Here is a 20,950-nt window from a genome sequence, read left to right as displayed (position 1 = left end):
TGTTGAAGTAGATATAGACCCACATACCGGTGAACGGCAAGGAACCCCCGGACGGGTACGGACTAACAGTAATCCGATGTTTAGGACGTGCAAGCATTCAAGCTCTTCTGTTATCTGATGCCTAGGCCCCTCGGTGTTCGCGTTTTCTCATCGCTGCTTTGCAGTCAGATATTTTATTAGCATCTACTTTTCCAAAGGGGAGAACACACCTTCCGTTATCGACCCGCGAACAGCTACCCCTTACCATGCCCATGACAGACGAGACAGACGACAGCGGAGGGGTCATCCTCGAAGGCCCCTTCGACCCAGATGCACAAGCCACAGTTACAGACTTTATTGACTATACTGAATATCTCCCGGCCGACCTTATCCGTTCCCTCACACTCATCCGTGGCCTTGACGATCGATACCTTGACTCGGCGCAAGCCGTGCACCAGCTCACACAGGTCTACGGCCAACTTCCAAGCCTTCCCCCCGACAATCGACCGGGCGCAATCGCACTGCGCAAAGATATATCATCTCAAGTGGATCGCGCCATCAATGCGCGTGAGTCAGCGTACGCAGAAGCCTGCCGACTTTACGATGTCGTAGATCGCCACTTCGATCGGCTGGGTTGCATTCGCCAGAAGCTCGAAGCACTGCCTAAACCTGCCTCGGAGGAACCAACACCGCCCCCACAACTGAAGCGCGCGCGCGGAAGCAAGAAGACCAGTCGAGATTCAACTACGCGTATCACCCTTCGCTTGGACAATCGCAATAGGAGAGACCCCAAGTCCAGGAGGCGCGTCTCGGCCATCGACGGGACCTTCGATCCAGATTCTCCGCTTGCTAGCACTGAGCAGTCGGATGTGGAGGGTGAACTCATCAAACTGGCCCCTAGGCCTCGACCCCCGAAGAAAGAAAAGGCGCGTCGCCCCAGCGCGGGTACAGGACAGTCCACGGCCCAGGCTCTTGCGCAATTGAAACCGCCGCCAGATGACGCGAAGTTGGGCAGTGAAGATCTACCATGGCTGCGATTGACCGAATGGGAGATGACCAGACTACGAAAGAAGATGAAGAAGAACGCTGTGTGGCAGCCCAGCGAAGTAATGATTCACCGTGAGCTGGCCTTGGCAAATCGTGGATGGGAAGCATACCGTGCGGCCAAGGCCCGGGCAGAGGACACGGGCGCAGAATTCATCGACTGCGATAATATCGAGGAGACGCGACGCGGTGAGGCTGCCAAGGACTTGGAGGAAACGAAACTGAGCAACCGCGGCATGAAATTGAACGAGGCAAAGAAATTGAAGCGCGAGCAACTGGCCCGTGAGCAAGCCTTGATGGAAGGCGAAGGAGGCGTGGGTGTATTACCCAGGCCTTTGCCAAGCCCGGCCCAAGCAACCCCAGCTGCGAATCGATCATCACGCAAGAGGAAAAGGGAAGAAGTGGCAGTTGAAGAACCAGAATCCATTCCCGCCGAGCCACCAACTCCTGTGCCTGTTGCTGCACCCGCCGTACCCGTCGCCCCTGTATCTTTACCTTCTAGGGCTGGTGCGTCTCGGCGTAGATCCAGCCGAGGAGCCGCCACAGACATCAGCACTGAACCAATCGCCCCGATCAAAACCCACGTTTCCCCTGCACCCGAAACAAAAATATCTTCACCTCTGCCCAGCCCAACGGGTTCCCGGCGCTCCAACCGATCTGTTGTTCCACACGTCACTACCCCAACACCACCAGTCACACGGCCCTCATCACGGCGCTCTATGGCCGCCGCATCAATTGAAGGAGGAACCCTCGGCAACATCCCCACAGCAGTAGCAGCAAGCGGGCGCGACCGCCGCATTAAGAGTGCCACGCCCGCCCACAAGACCCCCGTCCGCGAGTCGTCCCACGCACCAAGCGTCCCCGCTCCGGCCCGGCGGCGGAAACGTCCTGCGCCAGGACCCATTTCCAATGGCCAAGATGGCGGCGCGGCGGTCAGTTACGGGCGGCGCAAGGCCAAGCCTGGCAAGAAGCGAATCAACATCCGTGATTCCCAGGATGTCCGCGTGGACGAAGATGGCGTGTTGGAGCAAATTGACGCTAATGAGCCCCGGTATTGCCTCTGTGGGGATGTCAGCTTTGGGACGATGATTTGCTGCGAAAACCAGGATGTGAGTGGATATCTGGCCCTGTTATCTCAATTTAATACTAATGTTTCGCAGTGTGACCGCGAATGGTTCCATCTTGACTGCGTGGGCCTTGCGGAGGTTCCTTCGCGCACAGCCAAGTGGTACTGTCCCCAGTGCCGTGTCAAGCTGCACAAAGGAGAGGATGGGATAATCAAGGGTGGATCGCGACGTTGAATTTGGATCGAATGAATTGCTTGTATGATACCACGATGCGTTTGCGTCTTTTATTCTGCTTTTCTGGCGGGAGTTGTTTTGGTGTATCAACGGCGTTGTCTCTCTACCAAGTAATCACAACATTTCATTCTTGGATTTTTCTTAACTATTTTCAATCTCTAGGATTGAATCATTGATTCGTGCAGATACCTGCTCTCATCTTGTCTTCGCAGCTGGGTATGATAGACACACTTTCACCATCGTACTGTGGCATGGAGGTATGAGGTTCTTTTCAGGTCCATTCTGTGGGCGTTCTTTTGAATATTCTAGGAAGCAGAAACTCAGCAACCGATTCACGCATACGTATATTCCTTACTTCATGTAAATTCCACATTTTAACGCCCTGTCCTCCAAATTACAAAATTACAAAAGCGTCAGTACCAATTCGATATCCCAATATCGACCCAAAGACAAATGGCTACCCCTTGGGTCGATACGGGATATATCGCAAGCTGTCCTTCTCCCGCTCTTCAGAAACTTCCTCCATGGCAGGCAATTCCGAGCATCCCTTATCCATCCCCGCCTTAGAGTACCGATTACTCGAATCCGCCATTTCCTGAACATTATCAGAGCCAGGCCCCGGATGATAAAAGTCCGCCGGCAACTCCACAGCCACGCTCTTCCGCGCCTCATCCCCATATCTCGGCAGCGGCATGGTATAATTCTGCGGCCAAGCAGGTCCGTACTCCGACCCTGCCGGCGATCTAGGCTCCGACCCCGCAGACATAGACATCTGATCAGAGTATCTGCGCGAGCGGGTTGATCCCGACACCCGCAGCGGCCTACTGGAGCGATCAGCCGGATTGAACGTCTTCAGCTTTCCGTCTTCCATCATAGCCTCGAGCACGCCCGCGTCCAGTAGTTCCGCTTTCTTGATCAGTCGGTCGACGAGAATTTTGGACGCGGCTTTTAACTGGTTCCGGACGAAGCTGATTAGCGTGCGGTTACATTCGATCGCGATGTCCTCACGCAGATACAAGCCGGTCTGCGGGGCGTCGGGGTGCTGCTGCTCGTGCCCCGAGGGCGAGGGCTCGTCGGCTTGCGTGCCGCCGATGCGCCATTTGCTTTGCAAGTCGATACCCATCGGCGCGTACATGTGCGTCTGAAGACCCCACGCCTCATTCTGGAAACAGCCTTTGAAGCTGATCTTTCCAGAGCCTATCTTGCCCAGCCCCGGGATGTATTGTACGCGCTCGGTGATCTCGTACCATGTTGAGTAATATTCGTCTGCGCTGGCGTCCCGGGGGGCTCTTATTGGGTTGTGGGTGAGGACGAGGGGGTTTAGCGTGATTATTTCGCCATGGCTGTGGAGGATGTCGAGGGCTAGTTGGCGTGGGACGCAGGAGGGGATGGGTGTGATGTTTGTGTATACTTCTTTTCTCCGCATCATTGTGGATGAGGGGTGTTATATATGGTGCGACGGTGGATGTTTTGCGCTAAGCAAAGCAGGGAAGAGAAGCAGGAGGAGTTTAAGATAGGACTCGAAATTGGAAATTGCCGGGCTCGTATTCATCTTACAATTTAGGTTGCAACCATCAGCCTTTCAAGGCTGTGGTGGGGGTAGGAACCGGTGAGTAGAAATCCTGCAGAGATCCGACATCTGACACATGCCGATTTATCTATTTTGGGGCTGAGTCGGAAATGAATACCAATAAAAGACCATAATACAATTTCATAAACTTCTGATATGTAACATATTTCGAATTCACTGGAGTTCCCATTTATCGCCCTCGGAAATAATTTCCACAGGTCGCCTTTCATCAAGAGACTTACGACCGGCATCCAGAATCGCAGTGGTGGCAATCGTATTCCGCAGAGTAGGCAGCGGGCGGGCATCGAGCTGGTCGAGAGTTACTCGTCCCTCATTGACACTGGTGACAGCGTCGATAAACTTCTCGAAACTAATGTAGCCGTATCCGGTCTGCCCGCTAAAGTTCCCTTCCTCATCGGGGGCATAGCGCATGTAGAATCTTTAACAAAGTCAGCATGGGAACATAAGATACTCTTTTGATAGGGTTCTTACGGATTGAAGTGGACCAGACCCTGATCGTCACCAGTCACTTCGTAGCCCCGCTTGGCCTGGTTCACGCGAATCTCACCGTTGGCCGCCATATCTAATTGATGCGTCAGCAATTTATACTAGTTCATTACTAGTAGAAGGCCAAACTTACAATGGAAGTATTGGTTGGAGTGAACGCCCGCATTCTGAGGGGCTGTCCAGCTAGCGGTATAGACACCGGTGGCAATTTTCGCGGGGTCATCACGGCGGCGCCATTCAACCAGAAGGGTGATAGTATCCTCAGTCTCGGGAACACATCCCAGAGCCGCAGCGGTACCCTGCGATGCAGAAGCCGTGACCCGCACGGGCTTGTAGTCGGGCACCATGCTCTCGCAGACATCGATGTGGTGAGAGTTAAGGTAGTAAGAAATGTCCGAATCACGGCCCGCCCAGGCCTTGAAGGTCTCGAGCTGGCTCTTCGGCTGGCTCATATAGCTGTAGAAGTAATTGAAATCACCCAGACTCTTGGCTTTGGCTCGCGCGTCAGAGTAAGCCGGGTCAAAGCGCTTGTGGTGTTCGATGAAGACGAAGACGCCATTCTTACGCGCGGCCTCAACCAGAGCGAGGTGGTCTCCCAGGCGCTGGGTGGCTGGCTTGGTGATCAACACGTGGTGGCCACGCTCAATGGCGTATAGGGCAATTGGGTAGTGGGTTGAGTCGGGGGTGAAGATTGTGATGGCAGAGCCACGAGGAAGAGCATCGATGGCGGTCTTGTAGGCGTCGGGATCGGTCTGGTCGTCCGCTGGGAACGAGGTGAAGGAGGTGTCCAGGTTGTTATAGACTTGGGAGATATTGCGGTGCAGATGGTCACCTTGGGTTTGCGGTCAGCGTCTCGTTTCAATTGATTTTCACGAGGTTTTACTTACGGATACCGGGGAACTTCTTTCCCGATACGCCCACCATGCTCAGATCACCCACCTTGCCTCGTCGGCGCAGGTCAAAGAGTGTAAGGCCTACCACGCCGACCTTCTTGTCTGAGCCAGATGCACCACCACCGACAAACCCGGTGGTGTATTCACCGGTGCCGACCTGTGCTGTTAGCTCGATGTTTCATGCGGGGAGGTATCCTGTCTTACCATTAAAACGCTAGGAGGAGCCATGATGTGTGTATATAGGAATTGAATTCCGAGAACTGTCTGGGGATAAAAGAAATTTAAAACGAGAAATAGGAAACCGGGGTCTTTCAATGTCTTTAGATTGCTGGAGATAATTCTTCCGGCGTTTGAATTCCACTTCCCTCACTTCCTAATATTGCAAAGTCAATAGCCGTCTCCCCATGTATTTCTTGATATTTTGGTTTTTCGCTTCTCCTCAGTGCTAATTCATTGTTAGTATTTTCTGAGTACTTGGAATTGAATTGTTTATATTACTCTCATATGTTATCTTCTATTACCTTCTTAATTTATTCTAATCGACTACTCTGTAACGAACAAGTGCATTTAGCCGCCTTTTACCCCTCATATCCCCCACATTCAGCGCACATAACCTGATTGGCGGAATCAAATTCTCCATAAATGAAAGTGCATCGGGACAATCGCCGACGTGGGGGGAAATGATGGAATTACTATGCGAAGTGTCAATAATGTCTTTAATTGCTCTATATACCCCTCTCACAATCCGTGTGAATCACTTTGTTTGATTAATTCTAAAAAAAAATAACAGCATCAACCATAATCATGCCTCTCACCGCACTCCGTCCCGGCGTCTATGCGCCAACAATGACCTTCTTCGATGCCCAAACCGAAGAGCTCGACGTCGCCTCTATCCGTCGCCACGCTGTACGCCTAGCCAAGGCCGGCCTCGTCGGTCTTGTCACTATGGGCTCAAACGGCGAAGCCGTGCATCTCACCCGTGAAGAGCGTAAGACCGTCACTCGCGAGACCCGTTCCGCCCTCGACGAGGCCGGCTTCTCCGATGTGCCTGTTATTGCCGGGGCCAGTGAAAATAGCATCCGCGGAACCATTGATCTGTGCAAGGAGGTCGCGGCTTCCGGCGGCGAGTACGCCCTGATCGTGCCTCCCAGCTACTACCGCGCTGCCATGGGCAACGACGAAACCCTGTACGAGTACTTCACTGCTGTTGCCGACGGCTCGCCCATCCCTCTTATCCTGTACAACTACCCCGGCGCGGTCGCCGGCATCGACATGGACTCCGACCTTATCATCCGCATCTCCGAACACCCCAATATCGTTGGCACCAAGTTCACCTGTGCCAACACTGGCAAGCTGACTCGTGTCGCTAACGCTCTCGGCGCTATTACTCCTTCTTCTCCATTGGCGCCGGCCCAGCGCACCGCCACTGTCTCCAAGCCTAACGCTAAGCACCCATACGTTGCTTTCGGCGGTATCGCCGACTTCACTCTTCAGACCCTCGTCTCCGGTGGCTCTGCCATTCTTGCCGGTGGCGCGAACGTTCTCCCCCGTCTTTGTGTGCGCATTTTCACGCTTTGGTCTGAGGGTCGTCTAACAGAGGCTATGGAGGCACAGCAGCAGCTGAGTGCTGCCGATTGGGTTCTCACTAAGGCTGCTATTCCTGGTACTAAGGGCGCTATCCAGTCCTATTACGGCTACGGCGGGTTCCCTCGCCGCCCTCTGGCTCGTCTCACTGAGGCCCAATATCAGACCGTTGCGGATAAGATTAAGTCTGCGATGGATGTGGAGTTGACTTTGCCTGACGTGGCATAAATGCTGGGATGGCAACTTTTCAAAGCCAAGTAATGATTTCCAAAGTATATATTAAAGTTTACGATATCAGATCTATTCTTGGACTCCCTAATAGTTACACGTAAACGCTTCCAAGATTGCCATTTGCATGGATGAGCGATGACTTTATTTCCCTTCCATCTTTGGATGGATGTGATCATTAACTCAAAATGTTTATATTCGCCCCCAGTTTCGCAAAACTCTACTCTATATAGCTACAAACCTTCCAAGGTTGACAATTACGTTGGTTTTCATACTAAGGTACTAGTTTGATGACCCTATACATAGTTAGCGTTAGTATTTCCAGAACAGGGTCGGACAAGAGAGCTTCGCTGCACCAAAACAATGAACCGATTCAACGAATATTCGCTGCTATACCAAACATTATGCGAGGAACACTAGGGAGGCCGCAGTATCCACTGTGTAGAGAAATCGAGTCACATTGAGAACATCAAAGAACTGCTGAACGACACAAAGCGCAATAGGAACGAGGAAAATCAGCTTTTAAAGAGTGAGTGTCGCAAAGAGACGAAAATTCGGAGGAATCGATCAACACTTCACAATATGTTTGAAATGTACATTCCAAGCCCTCAACTATCCTTATCTACCTCCGATAAGAATTTGGACTAAATTTCTCTTCGAGTGTTCATTGGTGGAAAAATCCCAAATCGGAGTTGATACGAGACCAGGCCGTTATCAACTACGTAGTACGACAGTACACGAGTTTACTAGGTGATATTCTAAACACCACCCCACCAAGTCTAAGAACCCCACGCTGCCCAGACCTCTTGACATCGCCAATATCGTATTTGATTCTCGCACGAGACTGGAGACTCGATTCCGCGCTCTGATTCCTGGGCTTATATCCGTAGTTTGGCCGGTGGATCCAGTCCACGGGACAATGTCCGATTGTGGGGATTGCGGTTGTAGACGCAGCACCGCAGTGCTACGATAATGGATTCGAATTGGGATTATATCCCGCGTAACAGGGAAACATTTCGCGATCCGTGCTCGCTGGGAGGGATTGAAATTTCGTGGCGTTGATATACATCCCCCTCCTCTTCCCCTCCACCCCGCTAGTGTTGTTGGTTTCTACTTTTTTTCGCTTTTGCTTTGTCTGTCTTTCTGCCGTCGTTATACTGCAGATTACTTTGGATAAGACACAAAGACTTCATACTATCAATTGCTCATCCCTGTCATAATGCCTTACCCTGAAGAAGCCGAAGGTTTCCAGGTCGATGGACCTGCGAGCTTCACCCAGTTCCACAAGCGCTTCGTGAGTATCTTTCTTGGGGGTTTTGATAGAGAATGTGCTGACTTAAATCATGGAAAAGTTCAAGCTGAAGCCATTTGGCGACTATGGTGAGTCGTGATTTCTATGCTCTTATTGCTTTCCTATTTCTGACTGTGCATAGATGTCGATGTTAAGATTGAGGCCTGTGGCGTGTGTGGTAGCGATGTGCACACCATCAGTGGTATGTCGAGTTATTCTTGAAACACAAAGCTTAAGCTGACACACTCTATAGGAGGATGGGGTGAACAGAAGTTCCCTCTCTGTGTGGGTCACGGTATGTAAACCCGAGAAACCCAAGTAGCCAATGCCTCTTGCTGACAACTGCCTCAGAGATCATTGGCCGCGCAATTCGTGTCGGCCCCAAGGTCACTTTGATCAAGGAAGGCGAGCGAGTCGGAGTCGGCGCGCAGTCCTACTCCTGCGGCGAGTGCAAGCAATGCAAGAACGAGAACGAGACATACTGCCAGGTGCAGATGATGGACACCTATGGCTCAGAGTGGCCCGAGACCGGGATTGTCAGCCAGGGCGGATACTCGTCGCACGTGCGGACACACGAGCACTGGGTGTTCCCGATCCCGGACGCTCTGGAGAGCAACACCGTGGCCCCGATGCTGTGCGCCGGATTGACTGCGTACTCGCCCTTGGTTCGCAATGGTGCCGGGCCGGGTAAGAAGGTTGGAATCGTGGGACTGGGTGGCATTGGTCACTTTGGAGTCATGTTTGCTAAGGCGCTGGGCGCGGAGACGTGGGCTATTTCGCGGTCTCGGGCTAAGGAGGCGGATGCGCTCAAGCTCGGCGCCGATGGATACATTGCTACTGCTGAGGAGGGATGGGAGAAGGCCCATCTATGCTCGTTTGATTTGATTATCAACTGCGCTAACTCTTCTAAGGGCTTTGACCTTGCGCGCTATTTGTCCATGATGGATGTCCACGGTCGCTGGATTAGTGTCGGTCTGCCTGAGGAGGAGGGTCAGGTTATCAAGGCCCAGAACTTGATTTCTAACGGCGTTCTCATTGGCGCAAGTCACTTGGGTAGCCGTCGGGAGATGCTTGAGATGTTGCAGCTGGCTGCGGATCGGGGACTCAAGGGATGGGTGGAGGAGATTGCTATTGGAGAGGAAGGTCTCAAGGAAGCCATGGAGCGCATGAAGAAGGGAGATGTTCACTATCGGTTCACGTTGACCGGTTACGAGAAGATCTTCGGTTGAGGTGCTTTGAAAAGAACCATATTGTCAATAGTAAAACGGGTGGGGGTTGCAGGGGTGTTCTACTTCTTCATGAGGCTCTATAGAAAGTTGTAAAAATGGAATGATATCTCTTATTCGGTATTTTGTTTATTCATTATTTCAGAGACCGTTGTTTACATGTATGTTGTTTACATGTATGTTGTTTACTGCATGTATGCACATATGTTGTACAGCATTCTTCATGGTGGATCTGAGAAAGTCATACAAAGTGCCAAAGGAAATGTCCGATGATGTGTACTTATGACATAGATTGCCTTGTAACGTATAATACAATTCTAAAACAAAAAAAATTCGATGGTCTCCCAAGCAAAGAAAAGCCTGTTTGCCACCTGCTGATTTGAGGTACTCAGTACTTACTGATCTGCGGAGGATTACCGTGGCGATCTAGGTAGCGGTACTCCGCAGTTCGGTTCCTCCCCCATGATTTGCCCCCCCATTCACAATTTTCGATCCGCAGGGGGGCGAGTACCCAGAAAGGGTATCAGATACTTGACTTTCCGACTATAATGTTACGGTGATCTCAGTACCTGTTACTTGACTCTTGAACCAATCACTTCCCACCAATTCACCGCCCGACCCTCAGACCGGTTAGTTCTGCTTTCTGGAATTCTTCCGCCCTTTTTTTATCTCTCCTTGCAGCCTTCTTTTTTTCCCCTTTGTTGTATTTCTCTATCGGTCAATATTTCATTCATTATACTCTCTTTTTGTTCATTCTCTTAGGTTCTTGGAGTTCGCGAACGGTCGTTGAAATCTACACTTTGTTAGGCTTATATCTCACAGAGCTTCCCAAGATCACCATCGCATTGAGCAACAATATATTGGCTGGACTTACACAAAAGCGTTGTCATTCACTATCCCGACTATCGTCAATACCCGTTTGCGATCATCGGAATTGTCTAAATTTACTGTCTAATTTGTTTTCTACATACCAATCGCGATTTTGGTCATGTCGCCACCAAACCATACCGCCACCTCCACACGCCGACGCCCATCGGTGTCGTTTCGACCACGCCCACGAACTGCTGGTCATCCTGCCCCGATATCGAAGGATTGCGCTTTTGACATTTGGCAAGAGCCATACTTGACAGGGATATGCCAAGATGACCATGCACCGGTCGTGGAAGAGATGGACCCGTTCCCCGATGCGGTGCCTCGACGCCGTGGTGCCAAAAGTTTTTCGAGCTTGAAGCATCCTGTGGACGGCTTGGTGGCTCTCGGACGTCGCCTGTCCGTCACTCTGCGCCACAAACCTTCCAAGCAAAATATCTCTCTCGCCGAGAACGTTCACTTGGTCGACGACAAAGACCGAACTTATCACCATGTCCCAAGCCGCACACACACACGCATGGCCTCTGGCAACTGGGATGCCCGGACAACAAATGTCTACTCGCCCCAGGGCTACAGCGTCAACCGGCGCCCCTCTTTGAACAGCGTGTCCGCCCTGCACGGCTTCTATGCTCCTATTGCATCCGTCCCAGCCCCCATTCCAGGCCGAGGACAAGCGCCTCCGGTACTGCCAAATCACATATTCTCTGGCGCCGCAGCGCGTGCCGCGGCAGCTGCACAGAATGAACAGATGGAGGTTGCTAGAATGGCCAAGGCGGAGCGGGAGTCGAGCAAGATTATCGAGATGAGGGTGCCACAGGACTCGGAGAGTGGCATCGGAATTGACTTGCGTGATCGATCAGAGATATCAGATGCAGAGTTGCTGGATCTTGTCAGAATTGGTAAGCTTTGACGTGACAGAAGCATGTATTCACCGGCTAACGTTTTCACAGACCCCGTTGCTCTTCTCCCAACTGAAATTTCAGCCCACATTCTTTCATACCTGGACCCCGACTCACTCCTGAACTCAGAGCTTGTGTCTCGCACCTGGCTCCGGGCGTCCTCTTCTCATGTTTGGAAGCATGTTTTTCGCGGTGCATATGACCGACGGCCCCAAAGCGAGACAGCTTCCAAGCTGAGACAGTCTTCTGGTTTGGGAAAGTCAATCCCAAACCAAGATTGGAAAAAGATGTTCCTTGTCCGGCGGGCTCTTGATCGCCGCTGGAAGGACGGCAAGGCTGCAGCTATCTATCTTCAGGGTCACGAGGACAGCGTGTACTGCTCCCAATTTAACGAGTAAGTTAAACCCATTTGTTTGTTTATGGGCCTCGCTAACAGTCTCGTAGGAACAAAATCATTACTGGCTCCCGTGATCGGACTATCCGTGTATGGGATGCAAAATACCCGTACAAATGCCAGAAGATCATTGGACCACCCTCGGCTCGGACTTTTCGCCGTGGTCCAGTAAATAGCCCGACTTCCCAAGCCACGGGAAGCTCTCCCTTCATGACCATCACCCCGCCCTGGCCGACGCCAGATGAGACGACAGAAATCACAGCACCGATGGAGGAGGAGGGGTCGGTGTACCACAGCGCGTCAATTCTGTGTCTGAAATTTGACGAAGAGATCATGGTGACCGGGTCCTCTGACTATACCTGCATTGTATATGATATGAAGAATGACTACCGACCAATCCGCCGTCTTTACGGACACCAGGCTGGCGTGCTTGACGTGTGCTTCGATGATCGATACATTGTCTCATGTTCAAAGGACACCACCATCTGCGTTTGGGATCGCCACACCGGTAGTCTTTTGAGAACACTCACCGGCCACGTAGGCCCTGTGAACGCCGTGCAGCTGCGCGGTGATCTGATTGTATCAGCAGGTGGCGACGGCGTGGCCAAGATGTGGAATGTGATCTCGGGCCAGTGTGTCAAGCAGTTCCTCAGCAAAGACCGTGGCCTCGCTTGTGTTGAATTCAGTGACGATGGCAGGACCATCTTGACTGGCGGTAACGATCGCATAATCTATCAATTCGACGCTAACACGGGCGAGCTGGTCAACGAGCTCCACGGGCACACGGGCTTGATTCGGTCTCTGCATTTGGACAGCGCAAACAAGCGCATCGTCAGTGGCAGCTACGATATGAGTGTCAAGGTGTTTGACCGCGATTCGGGCAATCTGTCAATCAACTTCCCTGGCTGGACCACGAGCTGGATGCTGAGTGTGCAGTCCGATTACAGACGCATTGTGGCTACCAGCCAGGACTCCCGGACGGTCATTATAGACTTTGGATATGGTCTAGACGGGATCGAACTATTAGAGGAGTGATCCATCTGCAACTTATAAACCGTTTGTCTTTACTCTAGCGATTTTTGGGTTTCATATTGGTTCTATACATTGTTGGATCACAAGGAGTCAGATTTGGAGGTTCTCTCTTGTGTACAAATTGGAACGGGGACAGATATAGGCAGGATAGATCCTTGTTGCTTCTTTCGTTCTAACATATATTGGCATCGCGTTATTGGTACAGCGAATTTCGGAAGTTCTATCCACGTTTTTAATTCATTTGTTTTGAGACAACGATTCAATTATGGACATCATCCATTGTAATATATCTTAAACAGGGCGATGGAGAAAGGGCCGAACAGAGCGGTCAGTTTATGTTCCAATATATTATACGAATAATATGGAATACCTTGAGGCAATGTTGAATTATTACCCTTAGGAACTGAATATGAATTAGATCTATCGGTTACGACAAAAGTATCCTTCTTAGACATATAACTCCTGAGACCTAATAAATCATGCGATCAATCAATAGTTCCGACCACTATCAAGTCAAAACCGACACCTCAGGCCAATATAAGCTGACTAATCAGCATGTGATTCGCTGGAAAAAGTGGGTAGCGCCAGTTGTGATCCGTGGGATTTAGCATCAAAACAATCTCTCCGCTGTTTCCCATCAACACACAGGCAGAGACTGACGAGAAGTCCTGATCTTGAGGTGTAATATCTCCATTGAGTTCTTCTCCCGCTTAGCGCTCATCTTAAACTCGTTTTTCCTTTTAGCGTTTCCATTGACACTCTATCCTACCCCACCATCATGGGCGAATCCCGGTTCGGCTTTTCTCCTATTCCATATTCTCTCGCGATAGAACGGTCTTGCTGACGTGGAACATTCGATTCGTTTAGACAAGAATTGCTGGCATGGCTTAACAACCTGCTTCAGCTGAACCTTACCAAGATTGAGCAATGCGGAACTGGGTATGGACGATCAGCACCATCCCCTCTCAAACCACGTCCTGCCGGGCAGGCTTTTCTCTTGTAGATCGGATGGCTAATACGTTGTTGCTATACCTCTATAGTGCTGCGCTCTGCCAGATTTTCGATTCGATCTTCAGTATGTAACCACGACATGCAAACCAATTTGAAACCGAGGAGCGCTTGTGGAGCATATACTGACCGGGCTATCTCTTTGTTCAGTGGATGTTCCCATGTCCCGGGTCAAGTTCAACGTGAACACCGAATACGCCTACCTTCAGAATTTCAAAGTTCTCCAGAGTACGTTTGACACGGACGAATCGACCAACGGGGCCCCTTTAACATGATAAATCAGATGTCTTCGCTCGCCACCAGGTCAACAAGCCAATTCCCGTCCAATCCCTCACAAAGTGCCGCATGCAGGACAACCTTGAATTCCTCCAGTGGGTGAAGAAATACTGGGACCAACACTACCCCGGTGGTGAGTACGACTCCGTCGGCCGTCGCAAGGCTTCCGGCGCCCCCGCTTCTACCGGCGCTCCCGCAGCCCGTGCCCCCTCTGCAGGCAGCGCACGTCGTGGAGTAACCCCCACAACCGGCGGCGTCCGTCCCCGAGTTGGAGCGCCGAGCGGAGCGGCCACATCTGCCCTACAGCAGGAAATTGCGACACAGAGAGAAGCCATCGCCGGGCTGGAAAAGGAGCGCGACTTCTACTTTGCCAAACTCCGCGATATCGAGTTACTTCTGCAGAGCGCCATTGAAGCCGACCCCGAGATCGAGAAGGAGGAAGATACGCTTGTCAAGCACATCCAGGGTATCCTGTACTCGACCGAGGTTCGTTCCCTTGAACTATTCACCCAGGATTTCTCCCACTGACGCTGTCTTCAGGATGGATTTGAGATCCCCGCTGAAGGGGAGGAGGTTGTGGCTGATGATCTCGAGACTTTCTAGAAGTGGAATGAGTTCTGGGCCGGAAAAGAGGATCCCGTTTTAAATACCCCGTCTCCTTGATTTTGTTTCTGTGTCAAAATAAGAACGAGGACGTAGATATGGAGTGAATGCACAGACATTTTCCCGACCATTAATGATTAGGCTTAAAATAGGATGGAAAATAGATCGGCAGGTGATTTTCCAATAGTATGCCGGTTGGGATGTGGAGTTCCAAGGTTGTGCATGACACATTCCGGAGGTGTTTATCCGCTTTAATTTGCTTGGTACTCCGTAGTATAACATTGTATGTTGATTTCTTTTATACGCGTAAACTGTTGGATATAGTTATATACAGTACTATATATAAAATTTTAAATAATTACACCTGGACATCTATATAATTGTACGTAATGATAACAGTAGTAATATGTATAACGTATTTAACCACCGAGCCGCCATAACCCCCGAGTCGCCACATAATCTAAAACATGTCCATGAATTAGCACTTAATTAATTCAACCATCCACTATGACACCAATTCGCCCCCAAACCTCTCGGAATTCAGTAGAGCAGGAGGGTAGGATCTTATTAGCAATACAAGCTCTTAAGAAACAAGATATCGCTACTGTTTCTCTCGCTGCTCGCACTTTCAATGTACCACGTTCCACTTTACGCGATCGTATCTCCGGCCGCACCGAGCGAAGAATTGTACGCGCAAATTCACATAAACTCACAGAGATTGAAGAAGATTCCCTTCAAAATTGGATACTCTCTATGGATGCTCGCGGATCAGCCCCTCGGCCTTCTGCAGTTCGAGAAATGGCGAATCTTTTACTCGAATCACGCGGAATAACCCCGGCTCCTTCGGTCGGTGAGAATTGGGTTACAAAGTATGTGAAAAGGCATCCCGAATTATCGAGTAGATTCTCGAGGCGCTATAATTATGAGCGTGCAAAATGCGAAGATCCAAAAATCATCGGGGAGTGGTTTACTCTCGTCCAACAAACTATTATCCAATATGGGATCAACCCCGACGACGTTTATAACTTCGACGAGACTGGTTTCGCGATGGGATTAACGTCAACCGCGAGGGTTATTACAAGGAGTGAATACTATGGTCGGCGATCGCTTCTACAGCCTGGAAATCGCGAGTGGGTAACTACGATTGAGTGTATAAATGCTTCGGGATGGGTACTTCCTCCGACTGTGATTTTTAAAGGTAGAATCTATATTGAGGGATGGTTCGATAACCTTCCCGATGACTGGCGATTTGAGATTAGTCCGAATGGATGGACGTCTGATGAAATTGGACTTCGATGGCTTAAAAAGCTTTTCATTCCATCGACTTCTTTAAGGGTAAAGGGTCGATATCGACTTTTAATACTCGATGGCCACGGAAGTCATTTAACCCCGAACTTCGATAAGATCTGCGAAGAAAACGACATTATCCCAATCTGCATGCCTCCGCACTCATCCCACCTTTTACAGCCGCTCGATATTGGTTGTTTTGCGGTGCTAAAACGTTCGTACGGTCGGCTTGTTGAAACCAAAATGCGGAATGGGAGTAACCATATCGACAAACTTGATTTCCTCGAAGCCTACCCTTCCGCCCGCTCCGAGACATTCAAATCCGATACTATTATCAATAGCTTCGGAGCAGCTGGTCTAGTACCCTTTTCACCTGATCGAGTAATTACAAAGCTCAGTATTCGCCTTCGAACCCCGACCCCCCTCTCAAGTCAAGAGAGCGAGTGGGAACCAAAAACGCCTTCGAACTGTACACAATTACTAAAGCAGGCTACATCAATCAAAGCATTGCTTCATACGAGATCCCGGAGTCCTCCGAGCCCACTTAATAATGCGATAAACCATGTTCTAAAGGCCTGCCAAATTCAGATGCAATCGAGTGCTTTTCTGGAGAAAGAAGTACGCGGGTTACGAGCCGAAAACGAGAAAAAGAAGCAGAAGCGGACTAGTTCTCGAAGGTATATACCCTCGGCCGAGGGCCTCTCAGTTTTAGATACCTCAACATTAAATATGCAGGCAGAGGGAGTAATTGAACCACCTCCCCCTGGCCCTCACATAGCGGGGGAACCGGCTATTCGACCGCGGACGCGGCCCCCAGGGGGTGTGGAATATGCAGGTTGCCAGGGCATAGGAGAGAGACATGCCCAGATAGACCATTTCTTAGTTGAATAAAATTGATGGCGTTTTGGTTGAGATAAATGCATTTAAATTCAATGGGTTAGGCTGGGGTGGCGACTCGGGGGTTATGGCGGCTCGGTAGTTAAATACGTTATGGTCATTCCCCTTACTTTTGTTATATTGTTCCGTTGTGATAGTGTGTGTTTGTCATGTTTGCGCCAGCAAAAGAGGAAATGATTAATTAAACCTGCATGGCACCCTAAACCCAAAGCCGACTAGTGTCCTTGGCCAGAACTTCACAGACCCCCACCTGTCAGTTCTCATTCGCTGATCCCCGTACCTGCAGGTAACTTCACTTAGGAGTCTGCTGTTTTTGCTTTTCTTTTGAGCTCTCGAGACTCTTGAGAACTCTCTGATCTTTCTTTCTTTCTTTTGTTCATGATTCAATTGAAATTGAATCAATTCGAGAACATACCCTATGTAAAAAACAGATTCAATTCTAAAAAAAACTCAATAACTAGCCCCATCTATTTCGCGGCTAGTTCGTTAACACGGGTCGCCTGGCCTTAGCTTCAATAGGGGATTATTTGGTCCGGTCTGGGTCGTTTCCACCGTTTTTCCGTCTTTCGCTTCCTCACTTCCCTCTGGGTTTTGTATTTTTGGGCGCTTTTCCTTGACTGTTGAGGCCGCGCACACTGTGCTCACTGTCAAACACGTCTGACCCGCTTGGTGCGTTACGGGTTGACGCTGGGACCAGACTCCCTCTTTCCCTCCTCTCTCTCTCTCTCTCTCAATCTCTCTTTTGGTCCTAAGATACCTTCAAAATGGATTAATTAGTGAGGCCGGGCTCTGTTTGTTCCGCTCGTTCGTCACTCTTTTACCCTGGGTATGTGTGGAACTCGATCCGGTTCTTTCTTTTCGGTGGAGCTGTTTGTGATTTGTACTGACTGTGTTTAGTCAATCTCACCAAGTCACTCTTTTTCGATCACCCACTTTGATCAGTCGGTTCTTGTTAGATCGCTGTCCTGTCTCTTTGTGTGGCTACTGTCGCTGCTCATACTATTCACTCCTTAGCCCCGTCGCTGGCTGCTACACTTTCGCCGTCACTTATCATTATTCTCGACTGGGTCATTCATTCTTTGCCCAAAAATTCTTTGGTATCCCTATCTTACTTTTTTGCGCGCTAGTACGTGCTTTCTCTTGTATCAACGACACCCGACATTCTGTTCTACTATATCATTCGAAACTCAACCTCTGTGAGGATTCACAAACGATTATCCATTCACCCATTCGTCTGATATCTTACCATCTCTGTGTGGCAATTGTTGCGCTTGTTTGTAGCCAACATGGCCCACGGTCACTACCGCCACTCGCGCATTGGCAAATTACACAATGTTAGACACCGCCGGGAAATTGCACTCAATGGTGAAGATTCTGGCTCTGATTTACTTAAAGAGGTCGATCCTCTGCAAAAGCCTATTCTGCCCGCTACTGATGTACTATCAGATGAGGATTGTGACCCGCAAAACTCGATATGCCTTCAAAATAAGATGGGTGAATCCAATGCACTTGGAAAGCGGGACGACACAACCTCTGTGACCACTATCGAGACTGTGCTGCAGGTAGTTGATGCTAGCTCACACATCCTGTTGCAGTCGACTGTTGCGGGTTACCCAATGACGATTTCAGATTCCAGCTATGGCACGTTCACCATCTCCGGTTCAGAGAGCCCGACTGCAACTGCCTCTCTGGGTGTGACTATCTCTGCAGAGATCTCGTCAATGACATCGCCAACACTTGCCCCTGCTGTCCAGCCGACGATTTCGTCGCTGGCTGAAACTTCGCTTTTGACCTCTTCGGCTATTTCCACCCAATGCACGTCAAATTCAACGAGCCAAAATCCATCATCCACCAGAGTCTCTTCAACCATCAGCACTCCTGTAGGGACTTCGACCCCTCTCATCGCTTCCTCGAATTCTACGCGCGCTGCTTCTGTAACCTCACCTCAGGCGCACAGTTACTGGTCATATTCCATTCCCAGCTCTAGTAGCTCGACAACTTCAACTGCCAGTTCCACTACCAGTTCAACTAGCAGCGAAACCTACACCACATCCTCATCAGGCGGATTTGGAATTTCCGAACAGCCTCCCACGGCGACAGGTACTAATTCTGCGCCAGCCACAAGTGAAACGCAGGCTTCGGGGCAGGGCTCTTCGAGCAATTCTGACACATCAAAAATCGTGGGCGGTGTAGTAGGATCGGTCGCCGGTCTCGCTTTGATAATTATTCTTCTCTTCTACTTCTTGCGTCGCCGAGGATTCTTCATGGGAAACAAGAGACACAGAGCCATCTCAGACGACGCAGCTGCCGGCACTGGGGCTGGGGCTTTAGCAGGAGTGGGAGCGGGGGCAGGGGCAGGGGCTAGAGAAGTGGCCGAACGTCGTGCAAGTAACGATCCCCTCTTCTCAGCCTCCTATTTCGCCCCCGCCTTCATGAAGCGATGGCGCCAGTCGACCGCAACAATGCGTACAGACAGCACCATCGACTCCACCTCCAGCGAACGCGGCTTCCAAAAGATTTCTGGCCGCAAGCTGCCCCCCGTCCTCACCCATGGCGGCGATGGATTTGGCGGAGGCCTGGATGGCGATTCTCCTACCCTCCCAGGCTTCCTACCTACTTCGCCAGGGCCGGGACCAATAGGATCACCCTCCACCCATGCTCCGCCCCCGACCTCGCCATATGGCATGCCCTTGGATTCGAACTATACCCGCGAAATTGAGGAGCTCAATTCGCCCTCACGGCCAAACCCCGTCCACCTTCCCGTTTCAAGCGCGGTTAACGTGGCTCATCCAATCACCATTACGCCTGCGCACCCCATTGCACAGCCCCAGAGTGCAATCCCGTTCATCCCTCCGCGGCCGGACGGACTCGGTCGCAGTCTGCACAGCTACGACGGCAGTCGAAGTAGTCGCTTTACTGAGGGCATTGACATGTAATCGATGCCGATATGGACCATGTGAAATGATCAAACGAAGTGATGGGTGGGGACAGGCCTGCTGATTTCACTCCGGTGCCTTGTTGTTTTTATCAATTCTGTTCTGTTCGTTTCCTCTGACTTTTGTTGCTTCCCCAGAGCTTTCCTGTCTTTGATTGTCGTTTCTTGCTCTCTTCTCTTGCTGCTTTGATACCCCCCTTTTTTTCAATTATCTCTCACTTCTTGCTCACTTTTCTCTCATCTTCGCAAAAATTTTGTTTCCCTCTTTTGTCACTTACTCATCTATGATTTGGTAAATAATCAATGTAATATAATTGACAATCATTGCATATTGTGGATAGCAACTGTGTCTCCATATAAGTATCCAGCACGAGGGCAAAGTCTCCGCCAGCATTACCACGCCACTGAGCACGCCACGTAAAATGCCTCATGCCAGGCTTGTTTCGCTTCGGTAAATCTGGCGGCTGAAACATCGGTTATGTCGACCATTGGAGTCTGCTTGACCTCCTTGATTGGTTCCTCAGGTTTGATGGCTAGCTCGTCATCCGAATCGCTGTCGTGGGCTGGTGGGTCATTGGCTAGGTCTGTTACTAGGATAGTTGGTTCAGTGAAGGTAATGTTCTGGTAAGCTCTCTTCATAGCTACTCTGAGTTTATGCTTGACAGCAAACTCTTCTCCGCAGGTGTGGGCGTTCAGTGGGGGTCCGCAGCGGGGATGATACCCTGAGTTCTTCCACAACTGGCAAATCGTGGGTCACATATTGTCTAGCTTGGTGGGAGTGTAGGACCAATCTCCCAGGCGAGGGACAAGCATGTCCTTGTTGCGGGCCTCGCTTTCGCGGGTAAAGCGTTTGTCGTGTTCATGGGGTTTACCACTGTGAAGAATGAGTTGTCTCACCAAGGAACGAGGCAATGCGACGAAGGATCCTGGGAGACTAGGCTTTCTTTCTCGACACATCTGGCCAGGGCCTCGGGTTCCAGGTAGTCAGTGGCGGAGTCTTGCTTTAGCTTCCTCGGGGGTGGATCTGATTGCCAAGCGGAGACAAAAGTAGCAACTGCACGGTGACCTCGCAGGATTTAGACTTTTTTACTATGCAGTACTTTAGAGGGTAGTAGAATCCAAGCAA

At 50.5% G+C, this 20,950-nt stretch overlaps 9 protein-coding genes across 9 annotated transcripts; 6 read left to right on the top strand and 3 right to left on the bottom strand.

The window, feature by feature from the left end:
• Window positions 1-245: 245 nt before the first annotated feature.
• Window positions 246-2,324, top strand: N7529_008699 (putative PHD finger domain protein; the record flags this gene model as incomplete). The annotated part of the gene is made up of 2 exons (XM_057244226.1): window positions 246-2,132; window positions 2,184-2,324. 2 exons carry the CDS (start codon window positions 246-248, stop codon window positions 2,322-2,324), a joined length of 2,028 nt encoding a protein of 675 aa, XP_057095764.1.
• A 457-nt stretch (window positions 2,325-2,781) lies between these two features.
• N7529_008698 (uncharacterized protein) lies at window positions 2,782-3,753 on the bottom strand (the record flags this gene model as incomplete). The annotated part of the gene is made up of 1 exon (XM_057244225.1): window positions 2,782-3,753. The coding sequence occupies one exon, from the start codon at window positions 3,751-3,753 to the stop codon at window positions 2,782-2,784; it is 972 nt and encodes a 323-aa protein (XP_057095763.1).
• A 315-nt stretch (window positions 3,754-4,068) lies between these two features.
• Window positions 4,069-5,522, bottom strand: N7529_008697 (Gfo/Idh/MocA family protein; the record flags this gene model as incomplete). The annotated part of the gene is made up of 5 exons (XM_057244224.1): window positions 4,069-4,333; window positions 4,387-4,477; window positions 4,535-5,233; window positions 5,289-5,451; window positions 5,499-5,522. The coding sequence occupies 5 exons, from the start codon at window positions 5,520-5,522 to the stop codon at window positions 4,069-4,071; spliced, it is 1,242 nt and encodes a 413-aa protein (XP_057095762.1).
• Window positions 5,523-6,098: 576 nt separating this feature from the next.
• On the top strand, window positions 6,099-7,106 carry N7529_008696 (dihydrodipicolinate synthase family protein; the record flags this gene model as incomplete). The annotated part of the gene is made up of 1 exon (XM_057244223.1): window positions 6,099-7,106. The coding sequence occupies one exon, from the start codon at window positions 6,099-6,101 to the stop codon at window positions 7,104-7,106; it is 1,008 nt and encodes a 335-aa protein (XP_057095761.1).
• A 1,219-nt stretch (window positions 7,107-8,325) lies between these two features.
• N7529_008695 (NAD(P)-dependent alcohol dehydrogenase) lies at window positions 8,326-9,626 on the top strand (the record flags this gene model as incomplete). Its single annotated transcript, XM_057244222.1, has 5 exons — window positions 8,326-8,400; window positions 8,459-8,486; window positions 8,540-8,599; window positions 8,651-8,692; window positions 8,749-9,626. The coding sequence occupies 5 exons, from the start codon at window positions 8,326-8,328 to the stop codon at window positions 9,624-9,626; spliced, it is 1,083 nt and encodes a 360-aa protein (XP_057095760.1).
• A 985-nt stretch (window positions 9,627-10,611) lies between these two features.
• N7529_008694 (F-box/WD repeat-containing protein 2) lies at window positions 10,612-12,821 on the top strand (the record flags this gene model as incomplete). The annotated part of the gene is made up of 3 exons (XM_057244221.1): window positions 10,612-11,392; window positions 11,444-11,786; window positions 11,837-12,821. The coding sequence occupies 3 exons, from the start codon at window positions 10,612-10,614 to the stop codon at window positions 12,819-12,821; spliced, it is 2,109 nt and encodes a 702-aa protein (XP_057095759.1).
• Window positions 12,822-13,596: 775 nt separating this feature from the next.
• On the top strand, window positions 13,597-14,705 carry eb1 (microtubule-binding protein BIM1; the record flags this gene model as incomplete). The annotated part of the gene is made up of 6 exons (XM_057244220.1): window positions 13,597-13,610; window positions 13,686-13,757; window positions 13,859-13,893; window positions 13,977-14,054; window positions 14,110-14,588; window positions 14,643-14,705. The coding sequence occupies 6 exons, from the start codon at window positions 13,597-13,599 to the stop codon at window positions 14,703-14,705; spliced, it is 741 nt and encodes a 246-aa protein (XP_057095758.1).
• A 3,470-nt stretch (window positions 14,706-18,175) lies between these two features.
• N7529_008692 (uncharacterized protein) lies at window positions 18,176-19,825 on the top strand (the record flags this gene model as incomplete). The annotated part of the gene is made up of 1 exon (XM_057244219.1): window positions 18,176-19,825. The coding sequence occupies one exon, from the start codon at window positions 18,176-18,178 to the stop codon at window positions 19,823-19,825; it is 1,650 nt and encodes a 549-aa protein (XP_057095757.1).
• Window positions 19,826-20,217: 392 nt separating this feature from the next.
• Window positions 20,218-20,463, bottom strand: N7529_008691 (uncharacterized protein; the record flags this gene model as incomplete). Its single annotated transcript, XM_057244218.1, has 1 exon — window positions 20,218-20,463. One exon carries the CDS (start codon window positions 20,461-20,463, stop codon window positions 20,218-20,220), a length of 246 nt encoding a protein of 81 aa, XP_057095756.1.
• Between the last annotated feature and the right edge of the window lie 487 nt (window positions 20,464-20,950).

Source organism: Penicillium soppii (assembly GCF_028829465.1).
Source record: "Penicillium soppii strain IBT 18220 chromosome Unknown utg000006l, whole genome shotgun sequence".
Taxonomy (NCBI): Eukaryota; Fungi; Ascomycota; class Eurotiomycetes; order Eurotiales; family Aspergillaceae; genus Penicillium; species Penicillium soppii.
This window is presented reverse-complemented; position numbering and strand designations above follow the sequence as displayed.